Source organism: Numenius arquata, chromosome 1, assembly GCF_964106895.1.
Source record: "Numenius arquata chromosome 1, bNumArq3.hap1.1, whole genome shotgun sequence".
Taxonomy (NCBI): domain Eukaryota; kingdom Metazoa; phylum Chordata; class Aves; order Charadriiformes; family Scolopacidae; genus Numenius; species Numenius arquata.
The window spans coordinates 132290841-132314139 of NC_133576.1; the positions used below are offsets into that span (position 1 = coordinate 132290841).

Sequence of the window (23299 nt, forward strand, 5' to 3'; positions counted from 1 at the left end):
TGGAGTAAATTCTGCTTTTCCTACTAAGTCCTAGGAATCCTAAGTCAGGATCTCAGGATCCTGAGAAGACTGGCCCAAAACAAGGGCAGTATGTTTTTATCTCTTCGTTGGCCTGAGTAAGAGCATCTATTAGCTGGTTGTTCTAAGAATCAGCAACAAAACGTCAAATTAATCCTTCCCTAAAAGGTTGAGGAGATGGCGTAAAAGCAAAGTGATGGTGATAAAATAACATATTTCTTAAAACGGTTAAAATTTAATGATGTAATTCCTAATGTCCTCATTTAAATCAATACAATAAAAACCTAGGACACTTCCAGTTTAAAGTGAGTCAGTTAAAGCTTAACTGTAATAATCAGTAATGAGTATCTACATGGAGATTTACAGCAGTTTAACAAAATTATTTTAAATTTGTATCCATAGTTAAGCTAGTGCATCATTTTCATAACCAACATAGTACTGTGTGCATTTAATGTTCCTCTGAAAGGGGTTATTTTTCAGATCAGTCTGTTTTAAAACTGAGGCTATATTTACGCATTAGTAGGTCTTTCAGCCTTCCTGATTGCATTCGTAACTTTGAGGATGTGAAAGCACGCACATTTTGAATCCGGAGAGATGGTGGGACAAGCACCACTTCCCTGCACGCTCAGCCATGCTCTGGGCTCACCCTTCGGTGGAGACACCTTTACCCTTCCACGGTGCCCATCCTCTGCAAACAGTCTGGTTACAGGATGTGCAAGATGTTGCATGTCGCTAAAGCTTCCGTCTTTGGGGGGAATTTTCTGCCCATTTTGCTGACTGCTGCTATGTACAAAGGGTCTTAGAGGAGGTGCAGGTTTTGGGGGTTTTTGAGGTCTATATCCCATGGGGGACAGGCACTGCATGGTTTCCTGGCTGTGATGCGTGGCTGCTGCAGAAGCTCTGAGTCACTCTGTGCTGCTAAACCCGTGGTGGACAAGAGGCCTTCTCCTCCACAGCTGCAGAGCACTCGCTTGAAGTAACACCGGGGTCCAACCCCTTCTCTGCAGGGGACTTCTCCAAATGTGGAGGCCTGGGGCTGGGTAGCGGGACAGGGGCTCTGGGAAAGAGGTCGCCCCTTTTTGGGGGGGAAGGGTGCCCTTTGAGGAGGCAAGTGGGCTTTGGGGATGAGGATGCCCTTTGGGGAGGTAGGTGGGCTTTGGGGAAGAGAATGGTCTTTGGGCAGGACTCCCTCTGGAAAGAAGGATATTTGTTGGAGTTGGGAAAGCCTTTCGGTGAGGACGATGCCCTTTGTGAGGGAGGATGCTCTCTGGGGAGGAGGGTGCCCTTTGCAGGAGAGGATGCCCTTGGGGGAGGACACCCTTTGGGCAGAAGGACACCCTTTGGGGAGGAGGCACTTTGGGAAAGAGGATGCCCTTTGGGTAGGAGGCCTCCTTTTGTAGAGAAGGACATCTTTTGGGATGGGCAATGCCTTTCGATGAGGAGGATGCCCTTTGTGAGGGAGGACGCCCTTTGGGGACATGGGTGCCCTTTGCAGGAGAGGATGACCTTTAGGAAGGACACCCTCTGGGGAGGAGGACACCTTTGCGAGCTGGGCCGTGATCCCCTTGTCACGGCCCTCGGGGGGAACACACCGCCTTCCCCAGCGGGGAGCCCGCCCCACCTCTGCCCCAGCTGGGACCCCACCGACCCACGGACACCCCCCGGCCTTCACCACGCCGCCCCGCTCGGTCCCCGCAGGAGGGTCAGGCGCGGAGGCCCGGCTCCTCCCGCCGCGGCGCTGCCGTCCCGGGGCGGTCCCGGGCCCGGGGGCGGGGAGGCGGCGGGGCGGAGAGGCCTCGCAGCTAGGACCCATTTCAGCGGCGGCGGGCAGCGGGAGCCGGCGCCATGGCGGGGCGGACGCTGTGGGCCGCGGGGCTGGTGCTGCTGGCGGCGCTGCCCGCGGCGGTGCGGGCCGACACGCCGGCCAACTGCTCCTTCGCCGACCTGCTGGGCGCCTGGGAGCTCAGCGTCTGGCGGGGCGGCGGCCGCCACGGAAACTGCTCCCAGGCGGGTGAGACGGCGGCGGCCCGGACCCGGTTCCCCTTCCCCGGGGTCAGGGGGTCCCTGTGAGCCTGAGGGGGGAGCGGGGCGGGAGGGAGGGGAGCGCCGGCACCGCGCCGTGAGGGCCTAAAACCGAAGCGGGGGGCGGGGAAGAGGGTGCCCGGCTCGGTTATAGCGGCTCCCCGTACCCGCTGCCGTCTTTCCTGCGGGCGTTCCTGCCGGGCTTAAGGCAGAAAAAGGTTAATTTGAATTAAGCAGCGTGGAACGCTGGCGGTCGTGTGGCTCTGAGTGACCACTGCGGGTAGCGCTGTTAATCTTCCACTTAAGTTTTTTTTGGGTTTCATTTGTTTCGTTTTGAACTCAACTTAGGCCTCTTCATGGGCAGCACCAGCTCATGCCGGTTTGCTTCTTCCTCCCTCACAGCCCGCGTCTCCCAGCCCCTCTCAGCTCAGCCTGGCCGGGAAGCGGCTCTTCCCAGCAGCAAAGTGGCTTCTGCTTCTGGGTGTCCCCAAGCCAGCTCCTGGGAGGCCACCGGCTGCCGGCGCTTGCTGCCTAAGGGAGCCTGAGAGCATCAGAAGTAGAAATAACCCTTCCCTTGTGGGGATAATAATAGTGGGGAATTATTATTTGATTACTGTATATCAGTGTTCTTTAAAAAATAGTAGGTATTTTGTGTTTTTCGAAGTCGTCTGCTTTTTGATCAGGTGAAGAAGATGGCGGTAGGAGCAGCGGGGGTGAGGTGGGTGGTGGAGTCGAAGCACTGGTGTGAAGGGGTTTAGGGTGGTTGCTAACCTCACCCTAGGTGTTTTAGGGTAAGATTTGTCACTGTAGACACAGTGTCCGAGTGACACAGCATTGAGAGTTCTCTGTAGCTGCATAGCAAGTTATGTTTAAATATGCTGAGGTTTCCCAGTAAGAGCAGTTTGGTGCTGCAGCTAATTAAATGTGCAAATACTGTCTAGCAGTGGTAAAAAGGAGCATGTAGACCCACTGACAGGTAAGTCAGGCTGAGAGAGTTAGGGTTCTTCAGCCTGGGGAAGAGAAGGCTCCAGGGAGACCTTATTGCGGCCTTTCAGTTCTTAAAGGGGGCTCAGAAGAAAGATAAGGCCAAACTTTTTAGCAGGGCCTGTTGCGACAGGACAAGGGATAGTGGCTTTGAACTAAAGGAAGGTAGATTCAGACTAGATACACGGAAGAAATTTTTTACAATGAGGGTGGTGAAACACTGGCACAGGTTGCCCAGAGAGGTGGTAGATGCGTCATGCCTGGAAACATTTAGGGGCAGGTTGGACGAGGCTCTGAGCAACCTGATCTAGTTGAAGATGTCCCTGCTCGTTGCAGGGGGGTTGGACTAGGTGGTCTTTAAAAGTCCCTTCTAACCCGAACTATTAGGTGATTCAATAAGCGAAGTTCCTGAAGTGTGTTTGCTTGATGCCTTTTTGGAGAAGACTGTATTTAACAAGTGTATTTTAGCACCTGTTGGAGTAAAATAAATGTTGCGACATTCTTTGTACTAATTCTTATTTTTATCTCTTCCATGCAATAACATTTGTATTTCTTGCAGGGCCCGTGGAGAGAAAGGTGCTTGTGAATCTTCAGAAATTAGATGTGGCTCAGGATAGTCTGGGCAACTATGGTTTCTTCACTTTGATTTACAATCAAGGCTTTGAAATTGTGATAAATGACTACAAATGGTTTGCATTTTTTAAGGTGAGTTAACTTGGTGTGTTCTGCACCACTGACTGTTGCTAAAATCACCTGTAGCTACGCTTGCTTGTCCTTAGTCCTTGAGTGCCATGATGGGGCAGTTGGGACACCTCTATCTTTTGTGCTGAGGTTTGCCTGGATTACCAGACTCTTTTTTTTTTTTTTAAGGTAAGGAAAGAGTTATCAGTGGCTGGGTAGGGAGCAGAGGGAGGGAAGAGGTTTTTATATTCCACGTTGGGCATTATCTGAAAAATCTGGTACAGATGCTGCTGCTTTTGCTTCCAGGCATGCTTAAAGCAATTGAAGGCCTTCATGAAGCTAACTGTCCTAGTAGCCTGGAAATTTTTTTTTTCAGTTTTCTTCCTGACACAATGGACCTAAGTGAAATAGCAAACATCATTGCTTTTATTTTTTCTTAAAGATCTTAAGATGTTCTCAAATGCATGAAAAGTTTAGAAAGGCCATCTGCTGTCCTTGCTGGAGGTTTTCTGGGATCTTTAAATTTTATTCCAGGGTACTACTTTAATAGCTAAGGAACCTTTCTGCTGCCCGTAATTGTTCTTTTGGTGTAATACTGTTATTTGCTGTCCCTGTTACTAACTTCAAATCAAGTTGAAAACAGTGCTGGTAGGCGGAGGGTAGACAGGAGAAGACCTGCTTGCTAAGGAGTGCTGTGCTCTGCTGCTGTCCTGATAAGTGGCATTCTGAATCTGGAAGGTGAATTGAAGCAGTCTCTGCAGGATGACTTTATTACCTGGGAGACAGATACTTTGTGCAGCAAGATTGCTCAGTTGGTGAGTGCAGCCCTGGGCAGGAGCAGGGAACATGTTTCTTGTTTGTTTCAGGAAACATGATCTTATATTTGGCTTCAGATGAGCCAATAGTAAACACCCAGGCCTTGTCCAAGCAGTAAGGAGGATGAAGAAATGACTTTTGCTTTAAATTGTCTTTCTGGGAGCCATTGTAGATGGCTTATTTCATAGCAGCTATTTTCAAGTCTGTTTTCAGACGTTAACAAAAGTGAATGATCCACTCTTCCAGGAGAACTGTAATCCTTACTGTATAGAAATGATGTATGAGGCTCTGATTTAACTGCAGCTTCTTCCATGCTGATTGGAGCTCACTTAAGTTAAAGGACCGTGTAGGTTTTACAGGACTAATGGTGGAGTTGTTTACGTGCTCTTTGTTGTAGGTTACCCCCAGTAGCCAGCTAAGCAGCATGAAGCCACTTGGTCATTCCGCACCCACCCCTTCAGTGGGATGGGGGAGAAAATCGGAAGGGTAAAAGTTAAAAAAAAAAAAATTCAACAGTTGACATAAAGGTACTTCAATAGGTAAAGCAAAATAAGGAATTCCTTCACTAATTGCCACCAGCAGGTGGGTGTTTAGCAATTTCCAGGCAAGCAGGGCTTCATCATGCATAACTATTAGGAATGCAGATGCCATAATTCTCTATGTCCCCCTTTTCTCCTTCTTTTGCCAGCTTTTATTGTTGAGTGTGATGTTGTATTGTATGGAATATCCCTTTGGTCAGCTGTCCCAGCTGTGTCCTCTCCCAGTTTCTTGTGCACCCCCAGCCTACTCGCTGTCAGGGCTGTCCGAGGAGCAGATGCTGTGTAAGCACTGCTCAGCAATAACGAAAACATCCCTGTTATTAACACTGTTATCATCACAGTCCAAAATGTGGCAATATATGAGCTACTATAAATAAAATGAACTGTCTGCCAAAAGTAGTGCACTCTTACAACTGTAAATGTTTAAAATAAGAATGCTTCTGCATTGGACAGGTTCTTGACCAAAAGTGAAGTGTGAGAGAGAAATACCTGATGTACATTCTCTTATCTCTATAAGGTAGTAACAGTAAATTGCCATGATGTAAACTCATCATCAGTTTGGCAGGTGATACAGGAAAAACAACAGACCCTGAAGGGTACTCTAACTGGGCAGAATTACTCTGAAACTTCTCAGCAGGGACAGCTCTGCGAGTTTCCCTGCAGTGGGAGGGCCTGCCTCAAAAGTGGCAGGAATTGCTGCCTCCCTGAGGACAGTGGAGCACTAAATGTTACAGAATGTCGTGGTTTCGGCCGAGTTTACCAAAACCGGACTGACAGATGGCCCTTCCCCCCCCTTCCCCCCCCCTAAAAGAGGAGAGAGGAGGAGAAACAGATAAAGGAGATTCAGAAGTTTAGAATGAACTAAACTACTTTAATGAAGAATTAGTATTAAAATAAAAATAAAGAAGAAAATAATGAAATAGATACAATATATACAAAACCATATCAAGCTCCCAGGATGACAGTCACATCACCAGCAGGCACTGGGGAAGTCCCAGACTGGACTCAGTGACGAATGGGAACTGGATTCCAGCTCTGGAGTCAGGAACACACGGATCAGGATCAAAGGCAGATGAACAGACAGAGTCCTCTCTGGACGTCGGCCATCGCAGGAAGGGGGCTGACCCTTTGATCCCTCAGCTTTTATACTGAGCATGGGGCAGATGGGATGGAATAGCCCAGTTGGTCAGGTTTGGGTCACCTGTCCTGTCCACTCCTCCCCACTGATGTGACCCCTCTACGTTTTTTCCGTTTCCGACCCTCTAAGGGGGCAAATAAAGAAATTGGCCGACCTTGGTTGTTATAGCAATAAGTATAAGCAAGGGCCTCTCTGCATACCATTCCTTGGCATGGAGCACAAACATTGGGCTTATCATTCTGAGAACGAGCAGTTTTCTCCACAATATGCCATTAATTTCAGAGAGTTAGAGGAGGCCTAGCTAGGATGCAAAGCTACAGAACAGAAAATTGGTTCGGTTTTACTTCAAACCGGGACACAGAATTAGCTGTGAACTCGGGCCTGAGGTGTCATCTCTGGCAGGTGGAATTCAGCAGCCATTCGTGGATTTGTCTGAGGGGAAATACAGTAGAACTAGAGGTCTGAGAATTCTTAGCCCGATATTTAACACTGAAATGCAGAGTTTCTTTACAAGCCAGTATGGCGAGCAGTTGAAACAAGTGTTGATTATCAAACTAATACTTGAATGTGAGGAATTTAATCATAGAAACAGTGAGTGGCCTGTTCTGGAAGGTAAATAGAGCACCAACATGAAGACAGTTGAGTGTCACTGAAGGCTTTACTGCTGGTATCTATAGTGAAATATATCAGTGAAATACATCACTGGAAGATGAGTGCTAAGTCAGATGGCTGATAAGCGTATTTATGAAAATATAAATGCATTGATTTGCAAGAGTGCTCTTAATATACCAAAACTGTGTTATAGAATAATTTAGGCTGGAGGGAACTTCTGGAGGTCATCTGATCCAACTTGCTGCTCCAAAAAAAGTGATTTGAATATACACCTGAGCAGTAGCAATGCACAATAGCTTGCATTTCATGGTCATGAATAATGTGTCTTAGCCCTTTGTAGGCAAATAGATTAATTGTTAGTTTTGCAGTTGTTTTTAGTATTGTGAAATAGCAAGCTTGTTTGGTTTATTGTTCAGTAGTAGGGAATCCATCAGCAAGACATGCTTAAATTAAAGGCTTTCTTTAAATATTATAGAGAGGATTAAAGCCCAATTTGGTTACTCTCTGTATAATTTTGCTGCTGTAAAGGAAACAACAGATTACCAAGATGCAAGTATAATGGCTGAGAAGCACGAGGAAATACCACAACACTTAGTAAATGCATTTTTTTTTTTTTTTGCTGCAAACAACTAGTAGACTTTGTTAAGCAACAACTTGCAATATTGTCTATCTGCAAAACTGTTATTTCACAATTGTCAGTGGGGAAGAGGTTCTTTCCTTAGGAGCTGCTTGACCTTGTGACATATATACTGTTTACTTTTAATTCAGTAAATATTGCATTACATAGGAAATAGAGATACAAAATATCCAGGCCTGGTATAAACTAAAAATGTGGCCGCTTCTATCAAATGTGGTTGATGCTCTTTTAGGACCTATTCCATAATCTTCTACTGTAAAGCTTCTAGGGAACAAGTAATATATTCCACTGAATGCATTCTTCAGAGGTTTTTGAAGAATGATTGCCTGTTGTTTAAAATACTTTCAGGTGCAAATGGTAGGAGTACTGTAAACACCAGACTTCATTTGCTTAGTGTTGGCCATAATCTAGAAGCCCTTGGAGTAAGATAGGGTAAACTAGAATGCTAAGTGGTGAGGGCTGTCCTCCCTGGAAATGCAGCAAGAGGAAAATATAAAAGTAATCTATTAGAATATTGCTTAGCTTTGATCGCTATTGAGAATGTGGAAAGTCATTAAACAAAGTCCCTTTGGAATTCGTGGAAGGGAAGAATTGTCTTTGCTGGCATTCTCTTGCTTTACAACCTTCCAATGTGAACACTGTTCTGGAGTTACTGCTTGATTGTGGAGTAACTTCTTGGTTCATGAAGCAGTTTGTGATGGTGGAGCAGCCATTACACAGAAAGCCTTAAGCATCTCTTCCCTTGGCTGTGTGTTTGAACTTGTCAGGAAAGTATTCATTGCTTAAAGGCCACTCATAAATTTCAAGTTCTGTTTATGTTGCACTAAAAAAATTATGTGGCTAAAACATCGTCATGGTGACAGGACAGATAAAGCATCCTGATTTACCTACTATGACGTCCTAACGCTTTCCTCATGTTCTGCATTGAACAGAGGATGGAGTTGTGAGACAGAAGAGCAGTATTTAAGCCAATACTGAACTTCATGTTTTTTCAAGCATAGAAGTGCAACTGGTGCTAATTGAACTTGCAGTGTATTTTTCCTTAATGTTAAAGAATGATGCTATTAATTGCTAACAAGAATGCTCTGGGCTTGTGTAAGTGGTGGCTTTATCAGAGTTACAGTACTGTGTGGGTATAGATTCATAGATTGGTCCAGGCCAGAAGGACCTCCAAAGGTCATCTAGTCCGACCTCCCCGCAGTCAGCACGGACACCCCCAACTAGACCAGGTTGCCCAGGGCCTCGTCGAGCTTCACCTTGAATATCTCAAGGGAAGGGGCCTCAACCACCTCCCTGGGCAACCTGTTCCAGTGTTCCACCACCCTCATAGTAAAGAACTTGTTCCTAATATCCAATCTACATCTCCCCTTCTCCAACTTAAAACCATTGCCCCTCGTCCTGTCACTGCAGGCCTTTGTAAACAGACCCTCCCCAGACAAAGACTGTTTGATGGTGCATTTTTTCAGTGAGTTTTTAATATCCTTTTGTTCCTGTGGCTTACTAAACAGAGGGCTACTAAAATTTTCATAGGGCCTCATTGCTGTTACAAGTTATTTGTTCTTTCACCTGGGGAATGTGGGGAAATGACTTTCCACACTAAAGGAGTGGCCTTGGTGAGCTTATGCATGTATTTTTTTTTTTCCTTAGTTTGCTTCAATAGCTAAAGTAGAAAAGCTCTAGCAATGTTTTATTTCTAACTGTTGTTGTACATAGACTTGTCCCTCAAGGCTTGCCAAGTTAAGTGCAGCATCCTACTGCATTCTGCTTCCCACAAGTTGCAGTTTCGCTGCCTGGTGTTTCCTTGCAGCACAAAATAACTTGCTTGTTTTATGGGAATGCTCTTAATTTCTTATTTAATGTGTGCTGCTGAAACATCCCTATACTGAACTTGGATGTGAAGTTAGTGTATGGACTCTTGGCAGAAGCTTGAGCATCTGCTTCTGCTGGATGATATAAGGATTCTGTAGGGCTATACAAGATAAAAGGCTTCAAAGATTTTTTTTTTGATTTATTTATTTTTTTTTTCCCCCTCCAAGGGATGGCAAAAGAAGTAAGAACAGCATAACATAAAAAGCTAGTGAGGCTGAAATGAAAGTTGAGGCTGACTTGTTTCAATTATTTGATATCTTTGTAATATTGATTTAACATTGAGACTACTACTTGGAAGGGAAAGTCTCATAAGAGCCTCACTGTGTGTCCCTTAAGCTAAGTGGTGCTACTTCTGACTTCTGAGAAGTGCTCTAGCAAAACACAGAAATCTGGCATTTTTTCATATTAAAACATTAGCACTACTTTAGCAAAAAGAAAGAAATAGGTTATAGAATATTCCAGTAATCACAGAATGATATGGGGTTGGAAGGGACCTCTGGAGACCATCTAGTCCAACCCCCCTGCCAAAGCAAGTCTACCTAGAGCAGGTTGCACTGGAACTTGTCCAGGCAGGTTTTGAATGTCCCCAGAGAAGGAGATTCCACCACCTCTCTGGGCAGCCTATTCTAGTGCTCTGCCACCCTCAAAGTGAAGAAGTTCCTCCTCATGTTTAGGTGGAACTTCTTACATTCAAGTTTGTGCCCATTTCCTCTTGTCCTGTCACTGGGCACCACTGAAAAATGACTGGCACCCTCCTCTTGACACCCACCCTCTAAGTATTTATAGGTGTTGATCAGATCCCCCCTCAGCCTTCTCTTCTCCAGACTGAAAAGACCCAAGTCCATCAGCCTCTCCTTGTAAGGAAGATGCTCCAGGCCCCTAATCATCTTTGTAGCCCTCTGCTGTACCCTCTCCAGCAGTTCCCTGTCCTTCTTGAACTGGGGAGCCCAGAACTGGACACAGTACTACAGATGGGGCCTCGCCAGGGCAGAGTAGAGGGACAGGATAACCTCCCTCGACCTGCTGGTCACACTCTTCCTGATGCACCCCAGGATGCCATTGGCCTTCATGGCCACAAGGGCATGTTGCTGGCTCATGGTCATTCTGTTGTCCACCAGGACTCCTAGGTCTTTTTCCTCAGAGCTGCTCTTCGGCAGGTCAGCCTCCAACCTGTACTGGTGCAGGGGTTTATTTCTTCCCAGGTGCAGCACCCTACACTTGCCTTTGTTGAAGTTCATCAGGTTCCTCTCTGCCAAACACTCCAGCCAGTCCAGGTCTTGCTGTATGGCCGCACAGCCTTCCGGTGTGTCAGCCACCCCTCCCAATTTTGTATTGTCAGCAAATTTGCTGAGAGTATATTCCATCCCTTCATCCAGGTCATTGATGAAAATACTGAAGAGGACTGACCCCTGGGACCCCAGTAGTCAAGTTACTAATCTTTTCCAGAATGACTTGGTGACATCTTTGTCACATCTTTTCTTCTCTTCCCCAACGCCCCCAAATTTGGTTAAAACCAAAGACTTCCATTCTGAAATAACTAGCCTAGAAAAGTGACAGTAGTTAACGTTTAAGTTTCAGAATATTAAAAAAAGAAATCCGAATGCATTTGATTCCATGTTGCTAAAATACAAGTATTGGAGTTGCTAATGTTGTTTAATCATCCCGCAAATCAATTGAAAGTTAATTTTTAACTTATCTTAGTTGGGATTATTTAACTGGTAGTGTGCAACTTCTGCTTCCCTTAAGTGTAAATCTGAAAGCATAGATCTCTAATTGCAGAATGTTCCCTAGAGAAAAGATGCATTTTTACCTGATATTTGCTTGCATTTTCTATTGGGTAGCAAGATGCAATCGTTTGTTCTGATAATAATGATCTTCTGTATTTTTGTACAGTAGGACACCAGCAAGTCTGCAATCCTGTTCTCATTAAGTATGTGCTTCCCATATTAAAATGCATAGGCACGCTTTTAAACTTGATGACTAATGAGTGGTAAATCTTTTCACCAGGCTTAATGTATTGAGTAGTCCTGCCTCCTGGAACTGGAGTTGGATTATTGCCTGAAGATTGCTTAAATTGAGAACAGTAGATGTGAAAAAGGATGGGGTGGCAGCCTGTGTATGTAGCACTGCTGAATCCCTGTTAAAATGCTGTGTCCAATAAGGTCTCCATCCATTCTTGCTTTCCTCTTAGGGAGATTAAAAATTTAAAGAAAGCTTTAAACAATTTTACCAGGACTAGAATTGAGCACACAATTAGGTTAAGTCATGATGCCCGACACAGGAAAGACTTTATTAAAAGTATACTGTACCAAAAAGCTTACGTAGGTTCAGGTGTCTTATAGTAAGCCTTGAAATTCAGGTATGTGAAGCCTCTTAAGGTTAATGTTGGAGTTGCTTGGCTAAATTCTGGCATTAGGCAAAGTCATGTGGGTTGTCAGACTTGAGAAAAATATGCATTTGAAATAGAACTAAAGCTTGATGTTTTCAAACCTCAAAATTTGAACTGTGAATATAGTTTGGGTGCCTTTCTTGGCACTTGAGTTGTTCCAGATTGGTCAGGCCACTGGATGGAGTTTACTCAATGCTGCAGATGTGAGTATTGGCTGATGAAATTACCACATGGCATGGCTACAGTGGTCTTGTATTAACTTAAAAATGAAAACCATCTTCTGAAGTCTGCACAGGAAATGCATGCAGCAGTTGTGCAGCAGTAGCTGGTGGTCACAGCTGTGTGGCTGTTGTCCTCCATGAAGGATGTGATTCTGGGATGGGTTCCACAGATGTGCAGGGTACTGTGGTAGCAGCTTCAGTTGAGGCTGGCATTGTAATTGGCATCCATCTGAGTCAGTGGTGGTTGTTCATGCAGTGGTTCCATGATGAAGTGGTAAAGCTGAAGTTACTCACGCTCCTGTATGACTGTTATTTGGGCAAACATACTCATAGTAGGTCCTCTAAAACTAGTACAGTCAGATTTTCTACATCTTATCTGTCAGCCTTTCTCTGGTCGCAGTAAGAAATGCTGCATGTGGTTTTAGGGATGAAATACTGATTTGACGGTGTACCTTCTGCTAGTAAGCTGTGGGTGTCATTGTCGTGGTACTGAGGACTTTGCTATCCTGTTGTAGTTCTTCTAATGTGGCCTAATGAACTTAGCTAGCTTGTAGAAATTAAGCATAAGTATTGGGCTTTTTTAAGGGTTTGTCTGCCACTTCTCTACATCAGTGGCTCTCAATTAAAAGTCAGAGGTGAGGGGGGGAAGGCAAACTGGGACCTTATGGGTATATTTTCATTTCCTAGCGGAAAATGGCTCTTGGAGTTCAAATTCCCTTTATGCAGATGGGCTATGGTCTCAAAGTCTCCATGTCCTGTTTTTAAAGCCAGTTCAGTAGTACCTTACAGTCTTCCCATCTACAAAAAGGTAGCTGCAGAGGATTTGAATTGATTTTGGAGGACGACTTAATTTTAGGCTTCTACACAGGCTGTCTGAAATGGGCTTTTGTCTCTTATTTGTCTTGAAGCATTGTCACTGACTGTCCCCTCACCTCTTCCTGGTTTTGCTGACAAATTTGAACTGAAAGAACAGCATAAGAAACTTGTTAAATTCACTTTCTCGAAAGATGGGTTGCACAAATGGTGTAAATACTATTCTGGTTATCTATCAATATGTTAAGAAAAAAAAAATAAAAAAAGGCAATAAACTTAATCTCCAGAAAAAGGAGAGGGATTTCTAGAAGGGAAAAAAAAAAAGGCAAGTTGTTGTTTTAATTTGCTAGTTAGAAGATAATTCAATTGCTTTTTTTCTGTGAAGAGAAGTCCCACATCTGTTCCGCTTGTTTTGATTCAATAGAACTCCGTGCTGGGCAGGATCTGCATCTGATTGTTGCAGGAAGCAGGCCTGTTCCTTGAGTATTCTTCAGGTATTCAGATTGAAGGCCTATACTTATCGTGAATGATTGTGCTTGGTCTTGTTTTAATCTCTGGCAGCTTTTAGATAGAAAAGACAGGTAGGTATTTACACTGTCATGTAGAGCCAAATAAAGTGTTCTCGCAGTAATTTAGTGATACAGAGTCAGTAACGTTGCTTTTGGTAGTGTCTGGATTTCTAGCAGTGCTGTTGCGAAGAGGGTATTTCTCAAAAGTCATGTCTGGACCCTGCCTTTGGTGTTTGGCCAAGTGTAGTTATTTCCCCTATTGTGCAATCTTGCACAGTAAGATTGGATAAATAGAAGGTAACAGCTCAGCCCCAGTCCTGCTCCGGTCAGCAAACATGCTTGCCTTGCTAGGCAAGCAAGGGTCTGCAACCTCTGAACTGGGGGCAAAGCAAATTCCCATTGTTCTAAAACAGTCAGGGGATTAACCTTTAATTTTATTAAATATTTATTAAATATTTTAATAATAATTTTATTAAATTATTAAAATAATAATTTTATTAAATATTTTTCCTTCAGATTCCCCACAGAGCCTTGGCGTAGTCAAAAACCTCCTAGTCTCTTTATTTACATGATTTTCCTCGTTGAGTCATTTCCATCACTGTAAGACACTGCCTTCTTCAGTGAAGAGGCTGAGCAAGCGTTTTGTTGAAACATAGCTACAAAATCCTTGTACCGTTGTACATGTGCAACTCAAATGGTATGGGATTTAATAAAGTATTTTTGGACTAGGAAACTTGGGTTCCGTGTAAGTGATTTGTGTGATTAGAAGAGTCAAGTTAAAAATTTCGTTGCACGGGGTGTTCAGGCTCCTGTGTAACTTTAACACAAAACAGACTTAACCTTAAAGCATGAGTAAAGATTCCCGCCCCCTTTCCTGGGACATTCTGCTGTCAAAGAATTTCTAGTCCAGGACACTTAAGCAGCTGGGCAAAGTGTTAGTGCTAACTTTTGTATGAAGACAGATTTTACTGAATTGATTATCTTATTACTCCTGTGGTAAAAGGAAGACTTGTGTGGCTCAATAAGGAAGTATTAGGGCTTGGGACTTGAGGCTTTGGTAGCACTCCCCTCACCAGCTTCAAATGAGTTGCTCTCAATGGATAATCATTTCTTACTGTCTCATATTGATAGTTCAGGTGAAATTGTTTCATGGTGCTCTTCCACCACAGCTCAAACTTAAAGCAGTTGTAGGAAGTCTTATCTTGGGTTCTGACTTCTACAACAGAAATGCTATAGTACAGCTCTCCCCGAGAGATTACTGGGTGAGAAACTCGCTGTGAGTCTTAGTATCTCAGACTTTTGCAGCACTCAAGGGTTAGTTTGACTGGTTACGTATTCGGTGCAAGAAACCACAGGGTCTTGAAGAGAAGGATAAGTACTAAGAGGTCTTCTGCATTTTGCCTAGAAAGTGACTGGTTGAACCCAAACAATTATTACCTGTTAGTTGATGCTGATACTAATGTGTGCTTTGTTGCTAAAAGTAAGTCACAACCTGTTAGTCTTCCTCTAGCAACTTGATAAAGACTGCTTTCATTCATCTGCTTAACTTTTTTTTTTTTTATTGTGATGCTTCTTTGTTTTGAAATCAAACATGATGCTGCTTTATCTGGACTGTATATTTGGCCATTTCCCCTGAAACACAGGCAAGAAGCAGGTGGGTGGGTAGGGTCTACTGCTGTGCTAACAAATGCATCTACCCAACACAAGGATAATCTCTTCACATTACAGTACAAAAAGGAAGGCCAGAATGTAACCAGCTACTGTAATGAGACTCTACCAGGATGGGTTCATGATGTACTTGGCCACAACTGGGCTTGTTTCACTGGACAGAAGATTTCTTCATCTGCCTCGGATGTTCACATAAATGAGCTACCTCTCCAGAAGCCCAGGGAAAGGTAAGCAACAGATAAGTGACCTTTTACTGGAAGAAAATGTTTGATGCCTGTGCTTCAGGTTTCAGTGAAAATCATACGGATCAACTCTGTTACTGAGGGCAAAGTTAATGCCAGCGATAATGTTGAAAATAAACCTGGATGCACAAAACCAGAGGAGGGTGTGCCTGTTACATCACACAGTTTCTCCTTCAGCCTGTGGTGAAGCCCAGTTACAAAACTGGCATGTCTAAAGATGATTGTCCTTCTAGTTTGTCTCAAAGTTCAGAAACCTTGCCATGATCCTATAGTTGCATGTTTCTTTATCGACATCTACCAGAAGACACTCCTAGAGTTACTTTTCCATATTCAGTTTAGAGAACACCTTTACTTTTCAATCCCAGTCCTTTTCTTACTGTTTTGTTTGGTTGCTTCTGTTTGCAGGCTTTCAAGCAGACGTTACGTGCACAACTTTGACTTTGTAAATGCTATCAATGCTCGCCAGAAGTCCTGGAGAGCAACAAGATACAAGGAGTATGAGAACTTTGCCCTGGAAGAATTAACTAGAAGAGCTGGGGGTCTCTATTCCAGAGCTCCGAGGTACCAAGGCCTTTTGTTTAGCCATAAACCCCCCTGCTGCAAAGAATCCACTTGTATTTGTCCTGGCTCTTCCTAGCTGTGTTTTGGCTTGTAGTTTGGATGTTTAATCAAGTTTTAAGGCCTTCTAGTTCATTTTCATGGAGTGCCAACATATTTCTTCACTTGAATGATTATTCTGAGCATCTGTTGTCTCAAGCAGTTGAGACAGATGGGGTCATCTACCCTTTAATCTTGCCCAGTAACTTGCTGCTGAATTCATATGGGCAGGGAAGATGTGGGGACAATCTCAGCTGTCATCTCGCTTTCCTGCCTACCCATCAGCTGCTTGCCATAGTCAGGAGTTGCTGCTTGACCACCTTTCTGGTTCCTCTACTTCATAATTGCAGTTAAAAAGTGGTGAACCTCATTCTGTTATCAAACATGACTAGTAGAGATTTTCTGACGTAATTCCCTGGTTACTTTGATAATTGGCTGTGCCTGCAACCAGGGTCCTCTAACAGGAGTAGAGTGTCTCAGGGAAGAATCATGAAGTAGCTCTGAGAGTGCCTTCAGCGTCTTGCAGATCACATGGCAGAGAGTGGTAATGGGGATGAACACATGGTCCTCTACATTAACTTGAGAAACTAGAGTTCTTTGATCTGCAGATTCCCTTTACAGTTGTTTTATCTTCTTTGTATTTTTGCTTTTTTCACTCTGATACTGCTGTGGGTAGGAATGCTACTTACTTTCCCAAACTGTGGCAATTGTATGTTTGTAGAACAAGGTCCTGCTATGCAGTAAAACTTCTGATTTGTGTGGAGGTATCATGCAGATTATCGTGCTTTCATCTTATAGACAGAAGTCACCTTGTAGATGGGCTTAAATACAGTAACCTATTTGGAAGCTCTGTTGCACCGTGTGTTGCTGTGACAGTATTTTGTTGGCCCTCTCATGCTTTCGGAACAGACTCCAGTGCCTGGTGTTTGTGAACAGCACTTGATGGCATGGCTTATGGGACAAGCGTCAGGTTATGTGACAGCTGAATGCAGGAAACTCTTGGCATGCCGATATATGAGCATCACTTGGCTGCAAGTGGCAGATGAGGGCAAGTAACGTTCAATACTTCTTCAATAATCACAGCAAAAACTTGCTCCAGGGGCAAGTGGGACTGCAGTTATTGAAGTGTTGATGGAAGCCATCTCTGTGTCTGTAGTTGCTGTCAGTGTGTGCTACCAAAGTGAGGTGCCTTCTGCAGTCAGATATTGTACACCCCTCATGATTGCAGAGGTATAAAATAGCTGTTGCAGAGCTGCATTGCTACAGTGACTGAGAGTTACCTCAGCACTTCACATTGGTTCAAAAGTATTTGACCTCACTGGCTTGTTCACAATACAGTTCCCCCAGGGAGGGATTTGAGTAAGTCTTGCATCCTCCTGAAACTAATCTCCTGAGATTGACACCCACTCAGCTTAGGTGGAGACTATTTCAAATTGCTTAATGTGAAGTAAATACAACTAGTAGGAGCCAGAAGATGACAGCTGAGCGTTGATTGTTTCCTTGCCTAGAGTGTGATATGTTACTCAGAAGTATTTTTCTCTTTTTCAGACCAAAGACTGCACCTCTAACACCTGAGTTACTCAAAAAAGTTTCAGGCTTGCCAGAATCCTGGGACTGGAGAAATGTGAATGGTGTCAATTACATTAGCCCTGTTAGGAATCAAGGTAAAAAAAACAAAATAGCACAAAACTCTTTAAGAGATGCTGTAGAGCTCCTTTGGTGTACTTTGTAATTTCCTATTAACAAGAAGGTTTTGTCTAGTGTCTTGCAGTTGACAGATTGCACCTTTACTATGAATAACCTGTGGAAACTGGGTGGAGTTCTGGCTGACAACACTGTGCCAAAATAGAAGGTGGTACTGGCTTATCCAAACAGCAGTGTCTCTTGCTGGAGTGAAAGCCAATTAACCACAGTGCCCTGCATAAAGACAGCTGTCAAGTTTTGTCCAAACAGTCTCAGTCATGGTTTTCTGCACGCTGACAGAACTGATGTACATTTAATTCTTTTTCTCATTCATGCAGATGGCAAATTATCATGCAGCTTTAATGAATAAACCCATGAGAACTGTTTATCCTACCTCCAAATCTTATCACTCTGATAACTTTAGGAGTTACTTAAATGGCTAGTTGCAAGAAGAGGTGTCAGTTTCTATGAAAGGTGTGGGCACTAATAAATATAGTATACTTGTAAAAATTATTTTTTTCTGTCCCTGTGAATAGCTCGAAGTAGACTTAAAAGGATACCATTCTGGTATATGTTTATTTTATAGGGAGTGCTTTTATAGCACTGTGGTGTGAGATACCTGAATTGGATAGTTACATAATGGAGGCCAGGAGTGGACTCAGTTAATGTTTCCCTTCCCTGCTCCACCGTTTCCAAATAGATTTGCATCTGCTGGTAACTGTCTGGTTGCAACTCTGAGGGGAAGAAAACATAACATTAATGTGGTGGGGAGGGGATCACATAAAACACTAGTCCCTCATTTATGGCTTAGTTCTTATGCCAAATTCAGCCAACTGGACTCCTGGTAGCAGAAGAATCACAGAATTGTAGAGGTTGAAAGGGACCTTTGGAGATCGTCTAGTCCAACTCTCCTGCCAAAGCAGGTTCACCCAGAGCAGGCTGGACAGGCATGCATACAGGTGGGATGTCTCCAGAGAAGGAGACTCCCCAACCTCTTTGGGCAGCCTGTTCCAGTGCTCTGCCACCCTCAAAGTGAAGTTTCTCGTCATGTTGAGACATGGCATTTCCTGTGGTCCTGTTTGTGTCCATTGCCCCTTTTCCTGTTGCCAGGCACCACTGAGGAGAGCCTGACCCTATCCTCTTGACACAACGCCCTTTAGATATTGATAAGCATTGATGAGATCCCCTCTCAGTCTTCTCTTCTCCAGGCTAAACAGACCCAGGTGTCTCAGCCTTTCCTCATAAGAGACGTGCTCTGGTGCCTTGATCATATTTCTAGCCCTCCGCTGGACTCTCTCCAGTAGTTCCCTGTCCTTCTTGAACTGGGGGGCCCAGAACTGGACACAGTGCTGCAGATGTGGCCTCACCAGGGCAGAGTAGAGGGGGAGGATGACCTCCCTTGACCTGCTAGCCATGATCTTTTTTAATACACTCTTGAAGCTTGTGGGAGTTCTAGCTCACAAGCTGATACATGGCATCGCTGAAAGATGGCAACAGGAAATAATACAGGCCTGTTTAGGTGTGAGTCCTGTGCTTTTTCCTGATGTGAACTGTGAATATCCCAAGGCCTTGTTTACCTTCTGAACAGTTGGTTCCAAACTTACCTTTTCTCCTTTGTATTGCTTCAGAGTTTCTCTAAATGAGAAGTAGTCTGTTGCTTCCAATAATAAAGCTGCCTCCACATTTCCTGTAATCTGAGAATCCATGATGAGTATGTTAAATGTCTGTGCAATATGCATTCTGCTCCACTAAATAAGAATTTTAGCTTTCAGGCTTTCAAAAAAAAAAAAAGACACAAAGCAAAATATCCAAATGATGACCTTGTGCAAAATAATACTGATATACAAATTAAGTCTTGCTTGTGGTAGCTTGCATGACTTTCTGAGGCACTGGCTATCAGTGCTTCATTAAAATTATGGTATTAGAAAGTCTTAGTTGTATATCATTAAGATTATTGGATGGCTAATTAGAAAATGCCCTGGGGGAGAAGGCTGCAAGCAGTAAGATGCAAGTTGTCTGGCACACGCAGAGAGAATTGTATGAATTACAAGATCCTGGCTTTCCAGATCTCACATGCTTGTGGAGTCACGGCTCTTTACCAAAGGAGGAAAAAATACATCTGAAGTGGACAGGCATTAAAAGGGAAATGTGCGTTCTCTCTAGAGTACCTTGAGACATGGCAGGCTTCATGCAACTGCAGTTGTCCTGCTTGTTACCAACTTTACAAGGAGGAGAAGAGGGGAACGTACAGATTTTGTTAGCCTTAGAGTGCAGTTCCAGTTTCTTGCAGCCTTAGAGTGCAGTTCCAGTACTTCCTGCAAGCTATGTCTGCAGATCGAAGTAGGTGAAAAGTGTGGTCAGCTGATTCTTCACGAGATGTGCTGTGTCTTCTCTTTACTGCTCATAATGTAACAGCCCTTTGCAGTAGAGTTAGTGGAATCTGATGTGGATGAAGCTTTAATGGGTTCTGGAAGAGAAGTCTCACAAAGACTGTGAGACTTGAGGGAAGTCTCACAAAAGCAGCTACTCTTGCAGCTGTGTTGGCTCTCTGCTGATACAGTGTGGTTGTCATGCTGTCAGCCTCGGAAACGCCACTGTGGTAGCAGGAAAGAAATTTAGCAACCACCCCAACAGACTTCAGACTTGAAATGGTTATGTTAATTGTATTTTTCACATTTTTGCACGCAAAATGCAACAACGTGTTCTGCAGTGTGGCTTATCTCAGATGCTGTGACCGTACGATGAGTGGGAGACACTTGTCACTGCGTCCGTTTGCCCTGCTGGGCAAAGAGTGTTCATGTACAGTCTGATTTTTGCCCCTTCTCTTCAGAAATACGTCTAACTGAGTGAAGGTGCAATTTCTTTCAAAAGTCTTGCTTTTGTAATAGCTCTGCTTTTATACACCTACACCGTTCAGTAGAAAGTATTTTGTTTTGTTCCTCAGGCCTCCCTCCTTTTCATAGCTCTGCAATATTTGCCTTTCCTACTGTCAGGAAACAAAAGGAAATTGGGCACCTTGGTGACAATCAGTAGATAAAATAGGACCTCATCCAAGTAATTGTCCTTCTCTGTGATGCTTGTCATTCCGCTTCTAAAGGCTTTTAATGTGTTCCAGGAAGCTCCTAGGGAGTGAAGAGGCCTAAAACTAGAAGCAATACTAAATTTTGATTCAAAAGTAAAGAGACTCAGTTCTGCCAGGAAACAGAAGGGAAATTAAGGTGCTTCTGAAAAGCCAGTGTGAAAATTACATGCCTTTGGGAAGTAAGGGGAGCTGGGATGAATCCACTATGTCAAACCTGATATTTATACTGCTAGACTCTCAAAAGCCAATTATTTTAGAGGTAGCTGTAGAGGTGGAATATTTTTTCCACTGGAAATTACACTGTTAAATCCATTGATAGGTTGAAATAATCTAGAACAATATTGCTAGCAGTCACTTAAAATAGTTGATTGCCCCTTAGCATATGTGCTCCGTAAAGGGCTATAGTCTGAGGCAGTAGGTTATGAGCCTTCTCAGCCGTGGTAATGTGGTCCCCATAGGTTCTTTCTGAAGGAATAGCATAGCTCTTAAATGATACTACTGGAAAGCACTGAAAAGCAATAGATTGTCTCTTATTCTTGAGTAAGCTCAGTGTTCCTTTAAAAGTTGTTAGAACTATTTGTTTCGGGTTTTTTTTAATTGCATGCTTAAAAGCTAAATGTATATTTAAAGTTTTTGTTCTATCAGTATTCAACTTCTAATCACTGCCTGGGAGGTTTTGACTCTTTCTGTGGACTTAGCTGTCCCTAAATGCAGGTGACTTGCCTCGTTCATGTTACTGACTGCTCTTCGTGATTCCTTTTCCTCCTGTCCACAGGCTCATGTGGCAGCTGTTACGCGTTTGCCTCCATGGGCATGCTGGAAGCAAGAATACGTATCCTCACAAACAACACTCAGAAACCAGTCTTTAGTCCCCAGCAGGTTGTGTCTTGCAGCCAGTATTCTCAGGGTAAGTACAGGGGTGTGCACAAAGATAACTTTCAGTAATGATAATGCTACAGAAGGAGACTGTATATTAAAAACTTCCATGCTTTCCCCATCACCCACAATTTAGTTTTTTCGTGAAGTATCTGGTAGGCTGTACTTTATAGTAGTTTATTTTTTGAAAGATTGCAGAAAATATTCCAGAGTTGTCAGCCTACCTTACTGTAGGGCCCCGTGCTCAGGACGCTATTGGATTTTAGGTAGATCTACTTGGGAGCTGGGGAACATCTGAGGAGTGGGGCTAAAAATATAGCTAAATTGTAATGCATGCCTAGAAAGAGTGGAACCAAATATCCTCCCAAAAGCATTTTCGGAGGAAGGAGGAGCATACGGGGAGGGAGAGATGAGCAAAAGCAATGACTAAAGCTTTCCGAAGGACAGTACCTGTATTAGGCCAGGTCTTTTTACTGCATGTAACTACCTGCTCTTCTTGATGGGAGAGTGTCCAATTGGATGAGAAGGTGGTCCACACGTTAGTGTTCCTGGTATAGCTCCCACTGATGTGAATTTTGTCTTGTGTGTTTCAGAAACCTAGCTATAGCTAGCAGGAATATTAGGACTATCTGGATTCACTGCAGTTTGTGTTCAATACTGTATCTAAAAGTATTCCAAAAGATTGGAGTAGGAGTCTTCCACTTCAAATAACTCTCCAAGGGAATAAGCAGATATTTTTTTGTTTAGGTTGCGATGGTGGCTTCCCATACCTCATTGCTGGAAAGTATGTCCAAGACTTTGGTGTGGTGGAAGAGGACTGCTTCCCTTACACAGCCAAAGACTCTCCATGCACTTTCAAGCGCAGCTGTTACCACTACTACGCTTCTGAGTACCACTACGTCGGTGGTTTCTATGGAGGCTGCAATGAAGCCCTGATGAAACTCGAGCTTGTGCTGCGAGGGCCCATGGCTGTTGCCTTTGAGGTTTATAGTGATTTCATGCTTTATAAAGAGGGAATCTACCATCACACTGGGCTGCAGGATGAATTCAATCCCTTTGAATTGACCAATCATGCTGTCTTGCTGGTGGGCTATGGTACAGACCCCCAAAGTGGTGAAAAGTTCTGGATTGTGAAGAACAGCTGGGGCACCTCGTGGGGAGAAGATGGTTACTTCAGGATCCGCCGTGGCACTGATGAATGTGCAATTGAAAGCATTGCAGTGGCTGCAACTCCTATTCCAAAATTATAAATGCCGAGGCCTTCATCCAGTGCCTTGTCCCCAGCCACAAGAACATACTGATTTGTTAGAGACTGTGGTTAAAATCAGTCCCCTTGCTTGAGCAGGGGAGCTTTAATGAAATGAAATTTTCCAGAATAGAGCAAATGGTTTCCCTAGTTGAGAGGAGGAACACTGTTAGCTCTGCTCTGTGCACTGAAGGCTTCCTCTGGAGTCTGACAGTAGGTCACCTAGAACGGTACAAGGGCTGTTTTGGTAACAGTGGTGATAGTTATTCATCACTAGATATACATCTTCAGGCCCCAGTTGCATTTTCTTCTGTGGACAATCTTGAACTTCAGATCTCAGAGGGAAGCATCTGCTGTGATAATCTGTAACTACTTTGAAAGGACACTGTAGTGCCTTACTTCTCAGAAATCAGGAAGTCACTGCAATTTAGAACATAAGTGTGTATTGGGGAGGGAATGGGCAATTACACTGATTAAAAGGAAATTTTAAAGCTTTAAGTGTCGTGCAAAAACTGCGTGTCAAACCCTTATGACAATAAAAATCAATTCTACATTCCAGGCTGCTACTAAATGTTCCAGTTCTGGATTTTATTGCTGTGCTTTGCAATTGATCATCAATAAAGATTACCCCACTCCTAGAGGAGTTTGTACTTGTGG

At 43.8% G+C, this 23299-nt stretch overlaps 1 protein-coding gene across 1 annotated transcript; it reads left to right on the forward strand.

The window, feature by feature from the left end:
- The first annotated feature begins 1841 nt into the window (after positions 1 to 1841).
- On the forward strand, positions 1842 to 23299 carry CTSC (cathepsin C). The gene is made up of 7 exons (XM_074149100.1): positions 1842 to 2029; positions 3584 to 3729; positions 14977 to 15143; positions 15564 to 15719; positions 17304 to 17419; positions 21296 to 21427; positions 22144 to 23299. Exons 1-7 carry the CDS (start codon positions 1864 to 1866, stop codon positions 22644 to 22646), a joined length of 1386 nt encoding a protein of 461 aa, XP_074005201.1. The 5' UTR covers positions 1842 to 1863; the 3' UTR covers positions 22647 to 23299.